This window comes from Muntiacus reevesi, chromosome 5 (assembly GCF_963930625.1).
Source record: "Muntiacus reevesi chromosome 5, mMunRee1.1, whole genome shotgun sequence".
Lineage (NCBI taxonomy): Eukaryota > Metazoa > Chordata > Mammalia > Artiodactyla > Cervidae > Muntiacus > Muntiacus reevesi.
The window spans coordinates 46,211,773-46,232,819 of record NC_089253.1 but is presented as its reverse complement, the minus strand read 5'-3'; the positions used below and the strand labels follow the sequence as shown (position 1 = coordinate 46,232,819).

Here is a 21,047-nt window from a genome sequence, read left to right as displayed (position 1 = left end):
AAAGAAGTCAAATACTACTTCTGCATTAGGGCCCCTGGATAATTTTACATGAAACTTCTTTTTTAATGAGACTCTTTAGTCCAAAGAGTTTTAGGTGCTAGGATGGACACCTGACTGGCTGTCATCACCACTGAAGCAAAGAGATGTATTAACATGGCGCAGCGTCTGTAGGAGTTAACGGACAAACCCATAGAAGGAGGTGAAGTGGCTTTCTCAAGGCCATGTCAGTTAAGAAGCAAAACTGCTAGGAGTTGAGTCTATTCCATTTGGAAAGTAAATCATGACTCTGAATTTAAAGGGTTCTCTGTGCTGACTTTTCTTGCCCTTATTCTTGCAGATAGTTCTGTATTTTCAACTACCAGCGGCAAGGACCATCACAGTTCTCCAGACCCCCTACCTCCCTGTTTCACATCTGTATATGTATTCCTGTTTTAATATAATTTGTAAAATGCTATTTATTTGTGGTAGTGCTGGGTCTTTGTTGCCGTGTGCGGGCTTGCTGTAGCTGCAGTGAGCAGCGGCTACTCTTCATTGCAGGTGAAGGATTCTCACTGCGGTGGCTCCTCCCATGGAGCACAGGCTCTAGGGCAGGCTCAGCGGCTGCAGCTCGTGGGTCCTAGAGCTCGGGCTCAGTCGTTGGGGCACACTCCCTCAGTAGTTGGGACCGTGTCCCCCGCCTTGGCCGGCGGACTCATCCTGCACCACCAGAGAAGTCCCTGTGTATATTCTTGTTACAATGAGATTGTTTTGCCCACTTCCTCAAGGGCACTTTTGAAGCTTTTTGAGCTACCTTGGAACAAATACAATACTCTCTGAATACAGTTAAGTGTAAACGGCTATCCAAATTTTAGGTCTGATTAGTAGCTCCTTCTTTGAGATTACTCTTGCACAGTCCCGAGACATACAGCCTAGGGTGTGGCGTTTCTGTTGATCCTGGTTTTGCTGTGGCTGTTTTTAGTTAAGGTTGACTTAATGATAACATGATCAGCAGAATCAACTACAGCAGGGACAATAAGAGAAATCATCAAGCCCAACAAGGACTATGCAACTTGTGTGAGATATTAATACATTAAAGTGGAAATCACAGGATCTCTCCAGTGGTCCAGTGATTACAACTTCGTCTTCCACCACAGAGGGGGCAGGTTCAATCCCTGGTCAGGGAGCTAAGCTCCCACCTGCCTCACAGCCAAAAAACCGAAACATAAAACAGAAGCAGTATTATAAAAATTCAGTATTAAAAAAAGAATGGTCCACATAAAAAGAACTTTTAAAAAAAGCACACAGCACTGGGAAGACCCAGAGGGATCAGGTAGAGAGGGAGGTGGGAGAGGGGATCGGGATGGGGAATACATGTAAATACATGGCTGATTCATGTCAATGTATGGCAAAAACCACTACAATATTGTAAAGTAATTAGCCTCCAACTAATAAAAATAAATGGAAAAAAAAAAAAAACCACACAAGTAAGAGACAAGTATAAAAGAAAGGTGGGCTATCCAAGTCGCTTTGTTCATCCAAAGACCGTAAGAGTGCTACTGCCCCACAACCCAGGGGGGGCGGTGTGTGTGTGTAAGTCCCTTCAGTCAAAGGTATTTCTTATTCTGTCTCCCCATTCCCCAGTGCAACTTCGCCCCTTAAAACCAAGCCAACACCTTTATCTGGGATTCAATGGAAGAAAAAGCAGCGTTTCCTCCTTAGATGAAAATGTTCTGTCGGACTCGTGGGGATGCTGTGTGTCTATATTGCACGTTAGGAGTGATGTAAAGTCTTGTCCGGTGTTAACTTTTGCCCTGAAAGTGTTAAGTCACAGTTTTGTCTGACTCTGTGTGACCCTATGGACTGTAGCCCGCGAGGCTCCTCTGTCCATAGAGTTCTCCAGGCAAGAATACTAGAGTGGGTAGCCATTCCCTTCTCCAGGGGATCTTCCCAACTCAGGGATGAAACCCAGTTCTCCTGCATCGCAGGCAGATTCTTTACCTTTTGAGCCACCAGGGAAGCCCCAAACTTTCGTCCTCCCTGCTGACATTGGGACCACTGTTCCTTGTAAATCACGAACCATCCAGAGTCACCCTGTCTGGGTTTATGATCTTGAGAAAGACTTTCACCTTCTTGGACAGTAGTTTCCTCATCTGCTAAAGAGCTGAGTGAGCTTTCAGACAACCTTTTCGTGCTAACATTCTGTGACGCCAGGGAATAGTTTAATGCAGGCAATGCATTAATATGTAAAAACATTTTGCTCAAGTGTCTGTTCTGATGACCCCAGCCGCATTCCAGGACCTGCAAATAGCTCAGGGTGGCTCATGGCAACTAAAGATAGTGTCTGGAAGTCCCACTGGGCAGTGAGCCCAGGCTGGTGCCCCAGGGTGCTCGCTGGGCCAGGCGGCACGCCGTGTCCCCGCCTGCCCATGGGTGCGACGGGCAGATGTCGGGCTCAGAATGATGCCAGTCTTGCCATCCCAAGCCCCCTGCCTGGGTCTGATGTCTCAGATCTCGGGCCCTGGGTCTTGGATTCCCCAACGGAAGCAGGAGCTGGAACCCCCTGCTGCTGGCCTTGTCTGCAGCGGCTCTTTGGAAAGTGCACCAGGTCTCTTCTCGTCTCTTGTGAGATCAGGCAGCCATTCTCACCTGCCTGCACTCTGCATTTTCTGCCCTGCTCCCCACATTACAGCCACAGATGGATTTAAATTAAGCAACCTGGCCCTGGAGGGGACCCTGGCCCTCGCCTCTTGGGGGGGCCGCTGCTCACTGAACAGCCCCCGGGCTGGTAGAAGAGAGGAAGCCTGGGTCCCAGAAGCACCCACGTGCCTCCCCAGGGTGGTGGCACCCAGGTCATGATGCTCTCGTGACACAGACACATGGACACGCAGAGGAAGTGGAAAATCGCAGTATACTAACATCAGAAAACATCCCGTCTATTCTGTGCAGGGAAAGGGGTGCCCGACATGGGGTGTATCTGTAGACATATACCCTTAGAGGGAAGGAGTCAGGAGCTTGTCCCCAAAGTGTTACAGGCTCGCTCAGAGATGGCCTTAAGAAGACACTCAGTCGCTATTTTGTTCTGGTAGTTTTCTGCATCATTTGATTTTTTAGAAAAACATCTGACTGTGTGTCGGGTCTCGGTTGTGGCGTGCAGTCTGTGATTTTGTCCTAGTCTCAACTGCCCTGCCGCATGTGGGCTCCTGGTTCCGCGGCCAGGGATGGAACTCGCATCCCCTGGCATTGCAAGGCAGATTCTTAACCCCTGAACCACCAGGGAAGTCCCAAGATTTGATTTTTAAACTGTGACTCTCTACTTTTTTTTTTAATAATGAAAACGTGAAAAATTTCTCTTTGCGGAGAAGCAGGAAGACTTTGGGTTTCCCAGGTGGTGCTAGTGGTAAAAAACCCACCTGCCAATGCAAGAGATGTAAGACACGTGGGTTGGATCCCTAGCTTGGGAAGATCCCCTAGAGGAGGGCACGGCAACCCACTCCAGTGTTCTTGCCTGGAGCATCCTATGGACAGAGGCGCCTGCGGGCTGTGGTCCACTGGGTCGCAGTCGGACATGGCTGAGCAACTGAGCACACACCCACACAGGAAGACAATTCTGGCTCTTAAAGCTGGAAAGAGGCTTCATACACACACACGAAGGAAACAAAATTTTACTGGTGAATTGATATTTTCCAAGTTAAAAAAAAGTTTTTCACCTCACCTTGTTCCAGAAGGTTTTGCAGTGGCTTGTGAGGGTACAAAGACCAAATGCAGAGGGGACACCAAGGACTCTGCTGACCAGGCTGCGGGGGGGTGGCGAACCTCCTGGGCCCCCCCACACCCCTGCAGGCACCCTGGCCGGGGCCCGCCCCCCACTCCCCACCCCATCCTTTGCAGCTGCAGGGCAGGACTCATGTTCTCCACTAAAGACAAGAGGGTGAAGGACCTCCCTGGCGGTCCAGTGGTGAAGGCTGTGCTTCCAACGCAGGGGGCGTGGATTCAGTCCCTGGTCACGGACCTAAGACTCTGCATGTTGTGTGGCCATAGCCAAAAAAATAAGCAAATAAATAAATAAAAATAAAGATGAGAGTGTTCCCCGGCGGCATGTTACAAACAATATCGGATCATGAAAAGTTTGGAACACAGGAAGGTAGAGAGGATGACCTAGGGGACAGACGCCGGTCGCTCTGATGTGACCACAAGCACGTGCTTGACTGGCTTCATCCGCTGTTTCAGCTCCGTAACGGACCTCACACCATGCTGTCCTAAACTAAGACACGAGGACACAGCCCGCACAATCGCGCTAACAGAACTGAGAGTTCCTTAGTCATGCCACGCCCGGCCCACATGTGAATGTCCCCGAACATCTCTGCGGCAGGTTTGTTTGGAACCATAAAGGTCCACACGCTGGAGGTGGTGGCGTTTCTCGGGCCCCGCCTCCTGGAGGAGTCCGTCTGCCTCTCCATGGGCACCGCCTGCCTCTGCCTGGCTCCCCGGTGCAGCCTGCGAGCAGGACCTGAGGCGGATGGCCTCCTCCAGGAGGAGCCCCGACCAGGGGCAGGGGCCTCACCCCGGGAACAGGAGGCGGCGCGCTCTGCAGTCTCAGCTGCGTCCGAGCCAGGCCTGCCTGGGCGGCTTGAGTCTGGAAGCTTCACTCGGTGCTAACTCTGTGCTGTTAGTGGAAAGACTGCTCTGTGCAGGTGAGCCCGGCTCCCCCGCAGGGGACCCCTCAGACCCACATGTCCCTCTCGGGGGATGCGGAGCCTGAGAGACGGGGGTGGCAGGGGAGGTGATGGGCAGAGCTCGGCGTTGGATAGGTGCACCCTTCCTGGTCCCCGCCACCTCCGAGCCACCTGTGAGATGACACTTCACCGTCGTGAGAACCGGCAGCTCCCAACTTCCAGCTCAGAGCCCACCGATGGCCCTGGTCTGAGTCGGGAACGGATGGCCGGGGCCCAGGAACGGAGGCTGTCCAACTGCCGTGTTCCATCCGCTCTGTCCCATCAGCTCGGCCCACTGCCTCTTTCAGTGGGGCCACGGGGGACCCTGAAGGGCAGTTTCCACGGGGGACGGAGACGTCTAATCCTGCCACTTAGGAAAACCAAGCTTGTGGACCAGATGTCCCCTCCAGCGGTGACAGATATTACGTCTTGGCCTTCTTTGGCCTTGAGGGCAAGTGTGGAAGCCGCATTTCAACAGCCCTTTTTTTTCGGTGCCCAGGTCTTCCCAGACTGGGCCGGGGGAGGCTGCTGAGGCTCTTGACTTTGAAATAGTAAGAGGTTCCAGGAAGCTGCAGCAGAAGAGGCCCTGTGCCCTCCACGTGATTTCCTGATGCTTACGTCTCACCCAACATCAGCGCCCGGAGACCAGCCCTGGGGGCACGTGGCCCCGGGCGTGGATTCCTGCAGCCACCACTGTGGCCGATGGGTGAGCGGTCCAGACTGCCCGCCGCCGTGACGACCCCTCCTGCTGCCCTTTCTAGTCCGCAACCCCCTGGCCCACCAGATGCGCTCTCTGCACCTCTGGGCTCTTGAGGAGGTCACCTCACTGATCTCGCCATGCGGGACCCTCTGCCCAATGTCCTGGAGACCCCCCGACCGCTGTGCCATTTCTGGTCTGCCCCGTGATTTCCTTCCTTCCTTCCGGAACGCCTCCTCCCAGGAGGGGGCTGCCACTCAGAGCCGGAACCGGCCGGTGCTCACACTCCCGAGGGCAGCCCCTCAGCCTGCAGGGCCGGGAAGCAGGGGTGACAGGCACGCAGCGCTCTGCGCGGAGACACAGCGTCGGGGTCCCGCGCGACTCCTCCGCTCTGGCCTCGGACAACCCCCGACGCCGTGCAGCAGAGGGGCGCGTTCCCCCCCCCCCCCCGACCCCTGGAGCCGCTGCGACCAGGTGAAGGGGCGCGTTCCTACGTGGCTGCCGCCCTCTTCCCCGCCCTCACCGTGCCCCCCCAGAGGGTGATGGGGGGTCCCTGATATGGGGGTACCAAGGGCACGTGGTGCCTATCTCTCTGGGGAGCACTGAGGCCGTGGACCTGGGGGCCCCCACCCAGCACCCCGGCTCCGGAGCGCAGACCCCACCCTGACTGCACCCGGTGGGGGCCCTGACCGAGAGCCACCAGCGGGGCCAGGCTCAACGATAAGGTCAGTGCCACGTCAGCACCGAGGGCGGGGCGGCTTGCTGGGCAGCACCAGATAACTGGCCTGGGCTTGTTTCACTGTTTGGGGGCTGTTTTTGTTACTGGGGTTTATGTTTTTAGTAGTTGAACATTTCAGTCCCTGGGTTGGAAATATCTCCTGGAGGAGGGCACAGCAACACACTCCGGTGTTCTTGCCTGGAGAACCCCACGGACAGAGGAGGCTGGGGGCTACAGTCCACGGGGTCGCAGTGGGACACAAGCGAAGCGCCCTAGTACGCACACCTATACCGACACTCAGAGCCTGTCCCCGTGGGGTTCCCCGTAGGGCTGGGCCCCCAAATGCAGTCAGTGTCGGCCAGTGCGTGCTCCCACCTGCTCTGGGAGCAGTGCTCCTGTGGGCGGGCTACAGAGGTGCAGGGTAAGCACGCCCACCCCGGGCATGGCCAACACGCCCCCAACCGCGGGCGGGGTCACCGCAACCTGACTGCCAGAGAACAGGACGACGACCCTCAGCCCGTCCGCCTGGCCCCGAGGACCCCATCGAGGCCCTCGCAGAGCCCACCTGCCCCCCCCCCCCGTGCCCCGCCTCGACCAAGGCTGGAGACACGCCTTGGAGCTCAGTGAGGATTCTCCCCTGGGAGTGAAAACGCGTGAACGGGGGTGGGGAGGAGATGCTCCCGGGCGGGGACCGGGGACGCCGCGGCCCCCCTCTCACCCCAGCGGTGCTGAGCCGGCCCGCCCGCAGGATCGCCGTGGAGACAGCGCTGCGAGCTGAGCTAGCAGGACCCGAGTGCCTGGCTGGGCAGGCTTTGTGTGCGGCGCCGGCAGGCCCTGCCAGTTTGAGCCCGTCTTTTTCCTGCTCAAATGCCTCCCAATGCGTCCACACAGCAGAGATTAGCTGATAGCCATCTGTACCAGGCGAGGGGGGGGATCGGTCCTCGGCTGAAGCCACTCAGTGGCCCAAGCCCCCGAGTCGTGACCTGCTGACCCAGCAGCCCAGCCGGCCCGGCACGCTGACCGTGCAGGCTGACGGCAGACAGAGCCCGGCGCCCGGTTGGGAAGACTTTATTACTGACTCAGAGCAGGAGGTGGCCCGGCCCTCTGCGGACAGAGCGCCTCCCTCGGGGCCGAGGGCCGCTGCAAACGGGCGGGCGCGCGGGCGGGGTCCCGGGGGTCACAGGGCGCCCCCGTTCTGAGCCAGCTGCAGGTACTCCAAGTGCAGCTTCTCCTGTGCCTCGAAGAGCTTCCTGAGCTTCTTGGCCTGCCCTTTGCTCAGCTCTCTGCCTTCCGTGTCGTGCGTGGGCAGACCCTGGGGGCGAGAGCACGCTGGTCATTCCGGACACCCCCCAATACCACACTCTGCACCCAGCACCCCGATGCGCGCGCCGGGGCCTCTGGGGGGTGCCCTCCTGCCCAGGGCTGAGCGGCATGGCGCCCACCTGCGTCGGTGGCCTCCTTGCAGGTGTGAGCTGAAAAGCGCTCAGCGAACACACACAAGAGCACTGGGGCCGGAGGGTCTCGGGAGGGCCCCGCTGCGGAGCCCCTGGCCAGGGCCACGGCCGTGCCACGCCCCCCGGACCGTCTGTGGGGACAGGCTCTGCAAACCCCTTAACCAGCCCCGGCCAGAGCCCCAGGCCGCGCTGACGGAGGCAGTCCTGCACACTGGCGGGACCTAACCAGCCCAACAAGCCCGACCTCCTGGGCAGAGACGCGCCTCAGCCAAGTTCAAGCCCCGGCCATCCCCGTTTCACGGTCTAACAACGTCCTGAAAAGAAAAAAAAGGCTCCTCTTACGTTTTCGTCGAACTTGGAGTATTTGTCGCTCTCCGATAAGAACATCTCACTGGGTGGGATCTTCATCTTGGCCAGCTTCGCTGCCTGGAACACACATGTGGGGTCACTGCTCCGAGCCCACAGGGGGGCCCCACCCCAGCCCCCAAGTTCAGGGAGCGACAGAAAGACGGAGGCAACACCTCGGCAGGGGGAGTTAGAGGCGGAAAGCGGAGGCTTTCTGCAGGACAGAGGGCTGTGGGGCACACGGCTGGGTCAGGGCGCAGGCGCCGTCCTGCAGCCACGGCCTCCCTGGGGCAGCGCGTGGGCGCAGCTGGGCCCCGAGAGACACGGGCGGCAGCGTGGGGGTCAGAGTGCCTTCCTGCCGGGCGCCCCGCTGAGGCAGACGCTACCTCCTGCTCCTGTCTCTTCTTGGCGGCCTCCTCTTTCTTCCTCCTCTTCTCCTCTTCAGCCTGCGGGACAGCAGACCCCGTGAGCTGAGCCCCCAGGCCCCGCTGGAGGGCGGGGCAACAGAACAGGACAGGCCCCCTTCTGCCCCCTGCCCGGCCCTGCTCTGGACACAGGGCAGGCAGTGGGCACCACACACGGGGTCACCCGCAGCACGGCCACCGCAAAGGAGGGAGCAGAGACCCGCCCGGGACCGCGACGGCACGGCGACCCCACCGGGCGGCGCCATCTGGGGGGCAGGCGGGCTGGGTGCTGGGCTCCATGCCCGCGAGGAGCGGCCGGGAGCTGACCGTGGGTCTGCCGAGTCCCCCCGCGGCGCACAGCCCTCCCAGCGTCCACGGGGCAGCCCCGCCGCCTCACCACTCCTCTCCCGGGCCCGCTCCCCCTGCCGTCAGTTCTCCCGGACAGCTGTGGAGGCCCTTCCTGGTCCCCCAAACAGCAGTCTCCTCCTACGGCCTCGTGGGCCCACCCCGTGAGCTGTGGCCAGCGCTTCTGAAGGATGCCGGTTCCGTCCCCGTTTCTCTGCAGGACACCGAGTCCCCGAGAGCAAGGTCAGTCCCGATTCACGGAGCAGTGCTGCTCCCAGAGGTCTAGGGGTCTGACGTGTGAGAAGGACGTGTGCTGGTGTGGAGGGAGGTGTGACACGTTCACCCCCGGGGACGGGGAGGACGGAGGTGAGACACACTCACCCCCGGGGAGAACGGAGATGAGACATGCTCAGCCCCGGGGAGGACGGAGGTGAGACACGCTCACCCCCGGGGACAGGGAGGACGGAGGTGAGACACGCTCAGCCCCGGAGAGGATGGAGGTGAGACACGCTCACCCCCGGGGACAGGGAGGACAGAGGTGAGACACGCTCAGCCCCGGGGAGGATGGAGGTGTGACACGCTCACCCCCGGGGAGGATGGAGGTGTGACACGCTCACCCCCGGGGACAGGGAGGACGGAGGTGAGACATGCTCAGCCCCGGGGAGGACGGAGGTGAGACACGCTCACCCCCGGGGACAGGGAGGACAGAGGTGAGACACGCTCAGCCCTGGGGAGGATGGAGGTGTGACACGCTCACCCCCGGGGAGGATGGAGGTGTGACATGCTCACCCCCGGGGACAGGGAGGACGGAGGTGAGACACGCTCAGCCCCGGGGACAGGGAGGACGGAGGTGAGACACGCTCGGCCCCGGGGAGGATGGAGGTGTGACAAGCTCACCCCCGGGGACAGGGAAGACGGAGGTGAGACACGCTCAGCCCCGGGGAGGACGGAGGTGAGACACCCTCACCCCCGGGGAGGATGGAGGTGTGACACGCTCACCCCCCGGGACGGGGAGGACGGAGATGAGACACGCTCAGCCCCGGGGAGGATGGAGGTGAGACACGCTCAGCCCCGGGAAGGATGGCGGGGAGACACGCTCACCCCTGGGACGGGGAGGATGGAGGTGTGACACGCTCACCCCCCGGGACGGGGAGGACAGAGGTGAGACACGCTCACCCCCGGGGAGGACAGAAGTGAGACACGCTCAGCCCCGGGAAGGATGGGGGGGAGACATGCTCACCCCCGGGGAGGATGGAGGGGAGACACGCTCACCCCCGGGACGGGGAGGACAGAAGTGAGACACGCTCAGCCCCGGGAAGGATGGGGGGGAGACACGCTCACCCCCGGGGAGGATGGAGGGGAGACACGCTCACCCCCGGGACGGGGAGGACAGAAGTGAGACACGCTCAGCCCAGGGAAGGATGGGGGGGAGACACACTCACCCCCAGGGAGGATGGAGGGGAGACACGCTCACCCCCGGGACGGGGAGGACAGAGGTGAGACACGCTCACCCCCAGGGAGGACAGAAGTGCGACACGCTCAGCCCTGGAAAGGATGGGGGGGAGACACGCTCACCCCCGGGGAGGATGGAGGTGAGACACGCTTACCCCCGGGACGGGAAGGATGGGAGGGAGACATGCTCAGCCCCGGGATGGGGAGGATGGGGGGGAGACACGCTGAGCCCCGGGCCCAGGCTGGCACATCGGGTGGCAGGCAGGTGAGACCACAGGTCTGCCGGTCACCAGAAGCATCAGCCCTCCCCTCAGGCTCCTCTTCATGAGGAGCGGATCCCGTGGTTGTTTAACTGCCAAGTAGCTACCTCGGTTAGTCCTCCCTTTCGACATTTACAAACACTGGCGCTTTAACGAGAGTACAAACACCGACTCTCACGCGGAGAAGCGCATGCACGCCCGAGGTCACCATGCGCTCAGTAAGCACCCAGCTCTGGTCACTGCGGTTCCACTCACCCTTTTCTTTTCTTCTCTCTCCCTCAGTAAGGTGTCCCTGTCCACCAGCTTGACCACGGTGGGCAGTCCTGGAAGGCAAATGGCCGTGGGGCTCCCGAGCCCAGCCCTGCCCCCTCCACTCCCGCCCTCCGGGCCCCCAGAGGGCAGCAGGGAAGCCCCCCTGACTGCTCCCACAGACCAAACGCTAACTGTGCCGTGGGGGGCCTGTGGCTTGAGACTGAGCAGCGAGGTGTCACAAAGACAGACTTTCTCCCGAGTGTTTAAAACCTGACTGTTCTCCATGCAGCCCAAACCCCAGCCACGTCGAAAGACAAGCTCTGAAACTTGCTGACGATCCACACGACACAGGCTGCCTCCCAAGGGACGGGTCCCCGCAGAATCAGGGGCGCCGGGCAGTCAGGCCGCAGGAGCAGAGCCCCAGGCGTCGTCTTTCAAGACAGAGGGGGGCTGGCGTGATGCCCAAGGGGCACAATCCGGCCCCGCGGACCCTGTAAAAGGTGGGGTGCCCTCGGACCCATCCCAGCAGTCCTCCCGAAAGCCAGCCCTACCTGGTAGCCCCCACCCAGCAGCCCCTCATCACAGCCAGAGGACCCACCTTCGTGGTCTTCCAGCCGCACCCCCAGCTCGGGCAGGACGTCGTCCCGCAGGGCGTCGCTCAGCTGGAGGACCTCAGGCACTGTGGGCAGAGGACACGGCTCAGTCCCCGGGTGCAGGACCACCTAGGGCCCTCCGCTGGTGGTGGAGGCAGGCAAAGCCAACACGGACACCATGGTCACCGCTGAGCGCGGAGCAGCCTGCCAGGACCCCGTGGCCCCGGCACAGCTCGGGGCCCTGCTGAGCGGCGGGCTCGCAGACTGGCCCCGAGGACCCTGAGTGGGGACAGCGCGGCGGGATGGCAGGCGCAGGGAGACCAGGGCTTCGCAGCACGGAGGGAGCCCCTGGGAACACTGAGCCTCGTGGCCAGGGCGCAGCGGTCCTGGGAGAGGCAGCCGCATCCCTCCACCCGGGACCAGGGACTTGCTCCAAGCCCCGAGGTCATGACCAGCCCTGGAACGGCTCCCTGCAGTCGGCACACCACAGCCAGCATGCCGGGCCTGGGGACCCGCAGGCGGGACCCAGAAAGGCGGGAGTGGTGGCGGGGCTCTCCAGGGACCGACGTGCGCCTGCAGGCTGGGGTGACCCCCACGGCTGCCCACGCCCCTCACCCAGAGACCCTGGCCCAGCAAGGGACAGGAAAGGGCCCCCACCCCCCACTCTGCCTCGGACACCAGCGCTCCCGGCCAGGCCCACCCCACCCAAGGGCGGGGGCTGCCCAGAGCCCGGCTTGAAGGAGCAGAGGACGCCTGGGCCCCGGCTCTGAAGGGCCCCCAGGAGCAGGCGGAGAGGGCAGGGCAAGCAGACCCCTCGGGAGGCCCCAGGCCGGCCTGGACAGGCCCTTCAGGTTCAGACAATCCTAACCCGTGGGTAGCCTCTCTGTTCATCCTACAGGCAACACGAGCGACTCCTGGCTCACTCCCTTCCCGGCCCAGGAGCGGGGGGACCCTATGCCAGCCCGTAACGGACCTGAGGTGCCGACGCCAGCCAGGCCCCATCCGCAGGGGGCATGCACACCAAGGAGGTTGCGGGGGGAGCCTGGCCTATCTGCACCGGGGCATGAAGGCCTTGTAAGGGGCCACCCCAGCTGAACCCACTCCTGCTGATTCCTCCTGAGACCCTCCGGCCTGAGGCCCCGGCCCTGGGCACGGCAGGTTCAGCTTTGGCAAACCTGGGCCCCTGGGCCCTCTACCCACCCTGCACATCCCTCCCTGCAGCTCTGACCACGGCCGTGGGGTCGCTCGCCCGCCGGTCCTGTCTCCACGTGTCCCCAGGCCCCAGGGTGCTCCCACCGCCCGCTGGGGGCCCCGCCTGTTCACTCACGGGTAAATGAATGAATGCGCGACTTGCACGTCCCAGGGGACGTCCAAGCCCCCGCCACACGCGCAGCCGGCAGGCAATCTCCCGCTTCCTGACACCTGCTCCAGCCCCGAGGCAGGACTGGGCGGATGATGGTCTTTATGTCTGGCTCCTCTTCTCATTCTGCCCTGGGGGGCCCTCACTCAACGGCCCCCCAAGGAGACCCCAGGGCGCTGGCCGAGATACGTGCCCAGGGGCCACTCACGCCCTAACAGGAAGCAGGCCAGCTCCACCGGCACCGCTGCGGCCTGAGGGCGGTCCTCGAGGTGGGCTCCTCACCTCCACAGAGACCGACTCTGGTCCACGGAGCACGAGCCTCCCTCCAGGCTTTCTTTCCAAACCTGTTTGCTACTTGACAGCTGCTTTCTCCCCAGCCTCCTCCGAGTCGCCGATCTGAAGAGGGTCTAGTGCCCAGAAACAAGAGCTCCGACAACTCAGCAGCAGGACAAAGGGCCCAGCTGAAAACGAGCCAAGGGCCTGGGGAGCCAAGGGCCTGGACAGACACATCTCCAGAGGCGGCGAGGAGACAGCCAAGCCGCTCGCTGCTCATCATCACTTCATGCAAACCACAGCCACGATGAGGTACCACCGCGCAGCCGCCAGGATGGCTGTCACGATGATGCACAGAAAATGACAGGTGTCTGGACAACGACTTGGACAAACTGGAACCCTTGTGTGCCGTATATAATGGTTCAGCCACTGTGGAAAGCGCTTTGGCGGGTCCTCAGAAAGTTAATGGGCTTCTCTGGGTGGCTCAGGTGGTAAAGAATTTGCCCTCAATGCAGGAGACCCGGGTTTAATCCCTCGGTCGGGAAGACGCCCTGGAGACAGAACGGCCACCTAGTACAGCACTGTTGCCCAGAGAATCCCATGGACAGAGGAGCCTGGCGGGCTACAGTCCGTGGGGTCGTAGGGTCGGCCAGGGCCGAGCGACCTGCGGCAGGCTCACCACACAGACGCTAAACAGAGAACTGCTGCATGGCCCTCAACGCCTCTGCCAGGCGCGCACCCGAAACTCCTGAACTCAGGGAGCCCAGCGGGTGCGTACACACGCGCAGCCACAGCAGTGCTGGGCCACAGCAGTTTCTGTCCACACACCCACCCAGGGCTGAAGACGTGAACAGAACGCCGCACGCGCATCCGGCGGACAATCACGGATTAAAAATGGAGGGAGCACGGTCACGTGCTACAGCGTGGGCAACCTCGAAAACGTTCTGCTGAGACGCCAGACAAAAACAGCCAAAGAACAGGCTGGAAGGGCTCTGCTCCCTTCCCCCATTGGCAAAAATCTCCATCGTTATCTCTGCATGAGACTCAAAAGAAGTCTGGGAGAACAGAGTGAACTTAAGAGACAGCAGAGCCGGGCTGGCATCCCAGGGATTCTACTGACCCTTGAATCTCTCTGAACTCCTTACGGAACAACGGGTCAAACAGACAGACAGACAAACAGACAAGGTCGTGTGCTGTGGCTGCTGTCCAGCCGCTCAGTCGTGTCCCACTCTTAGCGACCCATGGACTGCAGCGCGTCAGGCTTCTCTGCCCCTCACCATCTCCCAGAGTTTGCTCAAACTCACATTCACTGAGTCAGTATGCCATCCGACCGTCTCATCCTCTGCTGTGTGATCTGTTCATGTAAAATGCCCACAACGGGACAACCCCAAGACAGAAGGCAGGCTGGTGGCGGCCGCAGGCTGGGGGAGAGGGTGCCTCTGGAGGGTGCAGACATTTGCGGGCTGGAAGGGGGCGGCGCCGCACAGGACAGGAAGGCACTCGGAGCCCGAGCCCGAACGGGCCTCAACGTGGCCGGTTTATGTCATGTGAATTCACCTCAATAAACTACTTTTTTTTAAAGGGAAAACCCTAACTGGATATTTTCGAGGAATTCAATAAACCAACTCTTTAAACACATGGAACAAATGTGTGAGAACAACTCACATGCCCCTAAAAGAAGAGCACAGGGGGAGCTGGCCCTGGGGAGGGGAGAAGCTCACACGTGGAGATGTAAAGTTCCGGCCCTGCCACCGCCATGCTGGCAGTGGTGAAGCCAAGGCTTCCGCTCACACAGTCCAGGCTGGAGGAGCGGCCCCCGAGTCTGGGGCGGAACCGCGTGCAAGGCCCAGACAGGAGTGGAGGCGGCCCCATGGAGGGAGGCGCTGGGGTGGACATGGGGGAGCAGGGTGGACCTGCCCCAAGTGAGGAAGCCAGCGGGGCTCCCGGAAGGACGCAGCTACATGGCCGCCAGGAAGGCCAGCAGAGAAGAACGGGCTCCCTGGACGCAGGCCCAGGGGCAACGTCCCTGGGGCACCCGGCAAAGCGTGCCAGCCACGGGGGTCTCTTGGCCTTGCAGATGCCAAGCTCTGAGTGCAGCTCCAGGAGGGAAAGAGCGTGCCCTGCTGTGGCCATCCGCAGGACCCCTCGCTGCACCTGCAGCCTCGCCCCTCCCCGCCTGCACGGCCCACCACACGGTCACGTCGGCCCTGCTGGTCGCCGCGAATCCAGACCACCAGAGTGGGACGCGGACCGCCCCTCTGACGCCGTTAGCTGCCCACCTGACAACTGTTCAGAGCTGCCCGAGAGGACACGTTCCGACCCCCTCATCCTCAGGCTCTCGGGCGAGCACCAAGGGCCGGCAGGGTGCAGACGGCGAAGCCGCCCCAGCAGATGCGGTGCAGTCACCACAGGCCTCTGTGGGCAAGGAACAGGACCCCTCCAGTCCCCGGCCTGCGGACGCCCCAGAAGCGGAGCTCCGCCGGGCGCAGCGCCCACGCGGGCGCGCCTCACCTCCGTGCTCACGGGCGATGCGGCGCACTCCTTCCCGGAACTCCGATAGCGCCTGCAGGTACGGCATGACTGTGGACTCCAGCTGCGGACAGAGCGTTCAGGCCGCTGTGACCGGCGCCCTGCTCGTGAAGGCCCCTGCCCGGCACATGCGCCTCGGAGCGGGGCTGCCAACAGCCGTGCGAGCCCGTCCAGCACGGGGCCACAGGCATGGGGGCGCCCGCACGGCGGCACGGGCAGGACAGTGAGAGGGCCCCCCCACCAAGCCCAGCAGCGGCCCGCCCGCGGCCCACAGGAGCCTGGTCTCAGACGTCAAGGAGGGAACGCGGTCCTGGCCCAGGAGGGCTTCACTCACGTTGAGGCTGCTTCCAGCTCCTCCGATGGGAAAACCCAAGGAGCTTTCCTCTTCTATGGCCCCAAAGATCTAGGGAAAAAAGCAAGCATGCAGGACACGCGGCTAAGAGATGGCAGGCAGGGATTGTGTCCGTGAGGGGCGGGCAGCGGTGCCCGAGACCCTGCTCGGCGGGGTGGTGGAGGGCAGTTAGACGCAGAGACCCAGGCCGAGGTGCCCGCCCACTGCTACAGGACGGGTCCGGTTCCTGCTGCCCCTCTGACCCCCAGCCAAGGCCACTGGACACAGAGCCTCCTGCAGGGACCGCCCCGGACTCATCAGCAGGAGAGCGTGCCAAACGACGCATCGGGGCCATGGCAGGAAAGCGCGTCTGCTCGTCAAACCCCGGAAGAAGGGGCCGAAAGCCAAGGCGGAGAGGCTGGGGGTGCAGCTCCCAGGGCCCGCGGGCCCCCAGCGGTACCAACACCAACCCACGGGCAACCAGCGGTCCTGGCGCCAACCTGTGGGCAGCCAGCGGTCCCAGCTCTGACCCGCGGGCCCCAGCGGTACCAGCGCCAACCTGTGGGCAACCAGCGGTCCCGGCGCGGGCCAGCTCACCTTCAGCATGTGTGTGAGGTAGTGGGCGATACTCTCCAGCAGGACACGGTGGGGCCTCCTCCTGGCAGCCTTCCGGGCCGCCATGTAGAGGTTGCACTGGCCGACCAGAGCCCGCATCTCCTCCAGGACCGTGCGTGTGTCGATGTTGTCGCAGAGTGCCTGGTGAACCGCGGCCTTCCTCTTGTAAAAGCTGAGCGGGACAAGGAAGGCGGAGCGCCGTCAGATTGACCGCTCCCCCCGGGGCAGCCCGCGCTGTTTCTGAGCGCGGCTCCCCACAGACAGCAGGGACGGAGTCACCAGCTGCCCCCAGCGCTGGTCAGCGGGCATGACGCGGGGACCACGAGCCCGCAGATAAGGGGCCACCTCACCTCTTGTTCAGCTCCATTTCCTCGTCCTCCCACTTCTCAAACTGAGCGGCCATCTCCACGGGGGCTCGGAGGAGGTCTTTCACGTTTAAGAAAAATTCCTGAAGTTAGAAAACCCCATTCAGAATTTCTGAGAAGAGCCTGAGCTGCTCTGGGCACCGCCCTTCCCCCCCCCCCCCCCCCGCACACAGCAGGAGGCCGGAAGGAGGCTGAAAGGTTTCTCGGTGAGACCGGAGCCCCATCTCAGCCTTGGGGCCCCGCGGGGCGGCTGGCGGGCGGGCCTGGATGAGAGGGTCCCATGTAGGCGAGACAGGTCGTCTCGGGAAAGCGGCTGAGCCGCTCCCCAGCTCAGCACCCGCGTCCCTTCTGCCGGGGAGGAGCACGGCCCTCGCGGGGCCGGGGGCCGGGGGGGACCTACGTTGAGGAGCCTCTCGTACTGTAGCGCCGACTCCATGGTGTTGGCCGAGTAGTCCAGCGTGTCCTTCCACGAGTGCATGAGGAAGGCCAGGCGCAGCTGGCGGGCTGCAGGCAGAAAGGCAGCCTGAGGCTCCACCCCGGCCGCGCCCACCCGGGCAGGCACGCCAGCTCCCCTTACCTGAGTGCTTCTTCAGGGCGTCTTTAATGGTGATGAAGTTCTTCAGCGACTTGGACATCTTGCAGCCCGCGATGGTCAGGTGGCCCGTGTGCAGAAAGTACCTGACCCAGCAGTCGTTCTCAAAGTAGGCCTGGGCACACGGGACGGGAGGGGTGGGAGCGGGGTCAGGGGCGCCTCTGCAGGCCCGAGGGGGCGCACAAGGGGGGACCCCTGTGCTGGGCAGGGCCCTGAGGAGGTGAGGACAGGTGGCTCCGGGCCTGCGCTGCGAAGGCCAGGCTGCTCATGTGTGAATCGGCCCAAACAATCCGATTCACATGCCCCTGACTCGGAGGCCAGGCTCTGCCGGAGAGCACTCGCCGCCCACCCCCCCGCCCCCCCACGTGCCGGGACAGCGGCCGCGGCCCTTACCTCTGACTGCGCCAGCTCGTTGTCATGGTGGGGGAAGCGCAGATCGAAGCCCCCTCCATGGATGTCCATCGAGGCTCCCAGGAGGGTGCCCGCCATGGCCGAGCACTCGATGTGCCATCCGGGGCGCCCCTGGGGACCCACAGTCGGTGAGGGAGCGCCCCGCCTGGCCTCCGTGGGCGCGACCCCCAGAAACCCAGCTCTGCGGCAGCAGGGAGTCAAGTCCCACATGTGGATAAACCAAGGGGGACGGCAGGCCAAAGAGGCCTCGGCGAGCTCCGTGGAGGCTGAGGCCGTGGCACTGCCGGACCCCTGCGCCGACGCCCCCCACCCGTGGCTCTTGGCCACCAGGACTGTCGTCACAGGCAACGTCAGAGGGCGGATCCGCCCCAACAGCTCAGGTCAGAGACGGTCGGGATGCAGGCCTCCGAGGTGCGGCAGTCCCCTCCCACCAGCCACAGAGGGGAAGACAGTCCCGGGAAGAGAGGTGATGACCCCACGGGGCTGGGCCTTGCGGGGACGCATCCCCCGCTCCAGCCGGCACTCACCTTGCCCCAGCGGCAGGGCCAGGACGGCTCCCCAGGCTTGGAGGCCTTCCAGAGCGCAAAGTCACTGGGGGACCGCTTCTCACTCAGGCGCTCTGCGGAGACGCTCAGGTCGCCTGCGGGCATGGGGAGTGTGGGATCGTCTCAGCCCAGGGACAAGGGGGTTAGTTACGTGTTTATTACCATGGTCAAGCCCTCCTTCAAACTGACCGTGACCAGAGTCTGGAGCTGCCCAGGGTCCAGTTACGAAACCCCAAATGTAGCTCAGAAGCCACGGCCTCATGAGCCGGCATCTAAGGGCCATGACCTCCCTAGGTCATGAGACCCAGGCCTGGACCCCCACCCACCCCCGCAGCCCCCGCGTCAGGATGATGACAGAGCCTGTTGTAGGTGTCAGGTGCCGTTCTCACCGGCCGCCTACGGGACCCCGGCTCGAGTGGCCAGGGTCCTGTACTAACATCCAGTGGCCTCTTGGGCGGGTTCTGGGAAGTGAGAGCCGGGCCACTCTGCACACCCTGGTGGGCCTGGATGCTGCAAGCTGGGACCCCCGCGGGTCCCCCCAAAAGAGAACCCACCCACAGGAGAGCTCCCAGACCACGCGGACACAGCCGCTGCTGTGAACGCAAACACCGCCCTCAGCCCACCCGGCACGCAGAGTGTGCCCCTGGGGGTCGGGGCTGTGCTGCGTGAGGCGCTCAGGCCCGAGAGGGTCTTGCCAGACCCCTGGTTGAAAACTCCAGAACAGGGGAGACATGCGTGCTCACGTCCAGGCTGCAAACGCGGCCACTGAAGAAGCAAGGTCCGATGCCGTAAAGAGCAATATTGCACAGGAACCTGGAATGTTAGGTCCATGAATCAGGGCAAACTCGAAGTGGTCAAACAGGAGATGGCAAGAGTGAACGTCGACATTCAAGGAATCAGCGAACTAAGATGGACTGGAATGGGTGAATTTAACTCAGATGACCGTTATATCTACTACTGTGGGCAGGAATCCCTTAGAAGAAATGGAGTAGCCATCGTAGTCAACAAAAGAGTCTGAAATGCAGTACTTGGGTGCAATCTCAAAAATGACAGAGAGATCGCTGTTCGTTTCCAAGGCAAACCATTCAATATCACGGTAATCCAAGACTACGCCCCAACAACTTATGCAGAAGAAGCTGACGTTGAACGGTTCTATGAAGACCTACAAGACCTTCTAGAACTAACACCAAAAAAAGATGTCCTTTTCTTTATAGGGGACTGGAATGCTAAAGTGGGAAGTCAAGAAACACCTGGAGTAACAGGCAAATTTGGCCTTGGAGTACAGAATGAAGCACGGCAGGGTCTAATAGAGTTCTGCCAAGAGAACACACTGGTCATAGCAAACACCCTCTTCCAACAACACAAGAGAGGAGTCTACACATGGACATCACCAGATGGTCAACACTGAAATCAGATTGATTATATTCTTTGCAGTCAAAGATGGAGAAGCTCTATAAAGTCAGCAAAAACAAGACCGGGAGCTGACGGTGGCTCAGATCATGAACTCCTTATTGCCAAATTCAGACTTAAATTGAAGAAAGTAGGGAAAACCACTAGACCATTCATGTGTGACCTAAATCAAATCCCTTACAATTATACAGTAGAAGTAACAAATAGATTTAAGGGACCAGATCTGATAGCATGCCCGATGAACTATGGACAGAGGTTTGTGACATTGTACAGGAAACAGGGATCAAGACCATCCCCAAGAAAAAGAAATGCAGAAAAGCAAAATGGCTGTCTGAGGAGGCCTTCCAAATACCTGTGAAAAAAAGAGAAGTGAACAGCAAAGGAGAAAAGGAAAGATATATCCATTTAAATGCAGAGTTCCAAAGAATAGCAAGGAAAGATAAGAAAGTCTTCCTCAGTGATCAGTGCAAAGAAATCAAGAAAAACAATAGAATGGGAAAGACTAGAGATCTCTTCAAGAAAATTAGAGATACCAAGGGAACATTTCATGCAAAGATGGGCACAATAAAGGACAGAAACGGTATGAACCTAACAGAAGCAGAAGATATTAAGAAGTGGCAAGAATACACAGAAGAACTGTACAAAAAAGATCTTCATGACCCAGATAATCACAGTGTCATGATCACCCACCTAGAGCCACACATCCTGGAATGTGGGCCTTAGGAAGCATCACTACGAACAAAGCTAGTGGAGGTGATGGAATTCCAGATGAGCTATTTCAAATCCTGAAAGATGGTGCTGGGAAAGTGCCGCACTCAATATGCCAGCAAGTTTGGAAAACTCAGCAGTGGCCACAGGACTGGAAAAGTTCAGTTTTCATTCCAATCCCTAAGAAAGGCAAGGCCAAAGAATGCTCAAACTACAGCACAATTGCACTCATATCACACGCTAGTAAGTAATGCTCAAAATTCTCCAAGCCAGGCTTCATAAATACATGAAGCGTGAACTTCCAGATGTTCAAGCTGGTTTTAGAAAAGGCAGAGGAACAAGAGATCAAATTGCCAACATCTGCTGGATCACTGAAAAAGCAAGACAGTTCTAGAAAAACATATATTTCTGCTTTACTGACTATGCCAAAGCCTTTGACTATGTGGATCACAATAAACTGTGGAAAATTCTGAAAGGATTGGGGATACCAGACTACCTGACCTGCCTCTTGAGAAATCTATATGCAGGTCACACCAGACTGGTTCCAGACAGGAAAAGGAGTACGTCAAGGCTGTATATTGTCCCCTGCTTATTTAGCTTATATGCAGAGTACATCATGAGAAATGCTAGGCTGGAAGAAGCACAAGCTGGAATCAAGAAGAAATATCAATAACCTCAGATATGCAGATGACACCAT

General features: G+C 60.5%; 1 protein-coding gene across 3 annotated transcripts in view; it reads right to left on the bottom strand.

Moving 5' to 3' along the window:
* Positions 1 to 7,158: 7,158 nt before the first annotated feature.
* The window catches only part of CARS1 (cysteinyl-tRNA synthetase 1), a 40,302-nt gene continuing 26,413 nt past the window's right edge, over positions 7,159 to 21,047 (bottom strand). For 2 of the 3 annotated variants that reach the window (XM_065937997.1, XM_065937999.1), the window contains 13 exons: positions 18,215 to 18,327; positions 17,670 to 17,798; positions 17,262 to 17,391; positions 17,085 to 17,188; positions 16,670 to 16,767; positions 16,302 to 16,491; positions 15,708 to 15,776; positions 15,356 to 15,437; positions 11,217 to 11,297; positions 10,622 to 10,689; positions 8,292 to 8,351; positions 7,903 to 7,986; positions 7,159 to 7,418 (listed from right to left, as the gene is read on the bottom strand). In XM_065937997.1, coding sequence (XP_065794069.1) covers positions 7,284 to 7,418; positions 7,903 to 7,986; positions 8,292 to 8,351; positions 10,622 to 10,689; positions 11,217 to 11,297; positions 15,356 to 15,437; positions 15,708 to 15,776; positions 16,302 to 16,491; positions 16,670 to 16,767; positions 17,085 to 17,188; positions 17,262 to 17,391; positions 17,670 to 17,798; positions 18,215 to 18,327 — 1,343 coding nt within the window. In that variant the 3' untranslated portion in view covers positions 7,159 to 7,283. Of the gene's footprint in view, positions 7,419 to 7,902; positions 7,987 to 8,291; positions 8,352 to 10,621; positions 10,690 to 10,718; positions 11,110 to 11,216; positions 11,298 to 15,355; positions 15,438 to 15,707; positions 15,777 to 16,301; positions 16,492 to 16,669; positions 16,768 to 17,084; positions 17,189 to 17,261; positions 17,392 to 17,669; positions 17,799 to 18,214; positions 18,328 to 21,047 lie in introns of those variants that run through there. The other variant, XM_065938000.1, reaches the window with a different exon arrangement.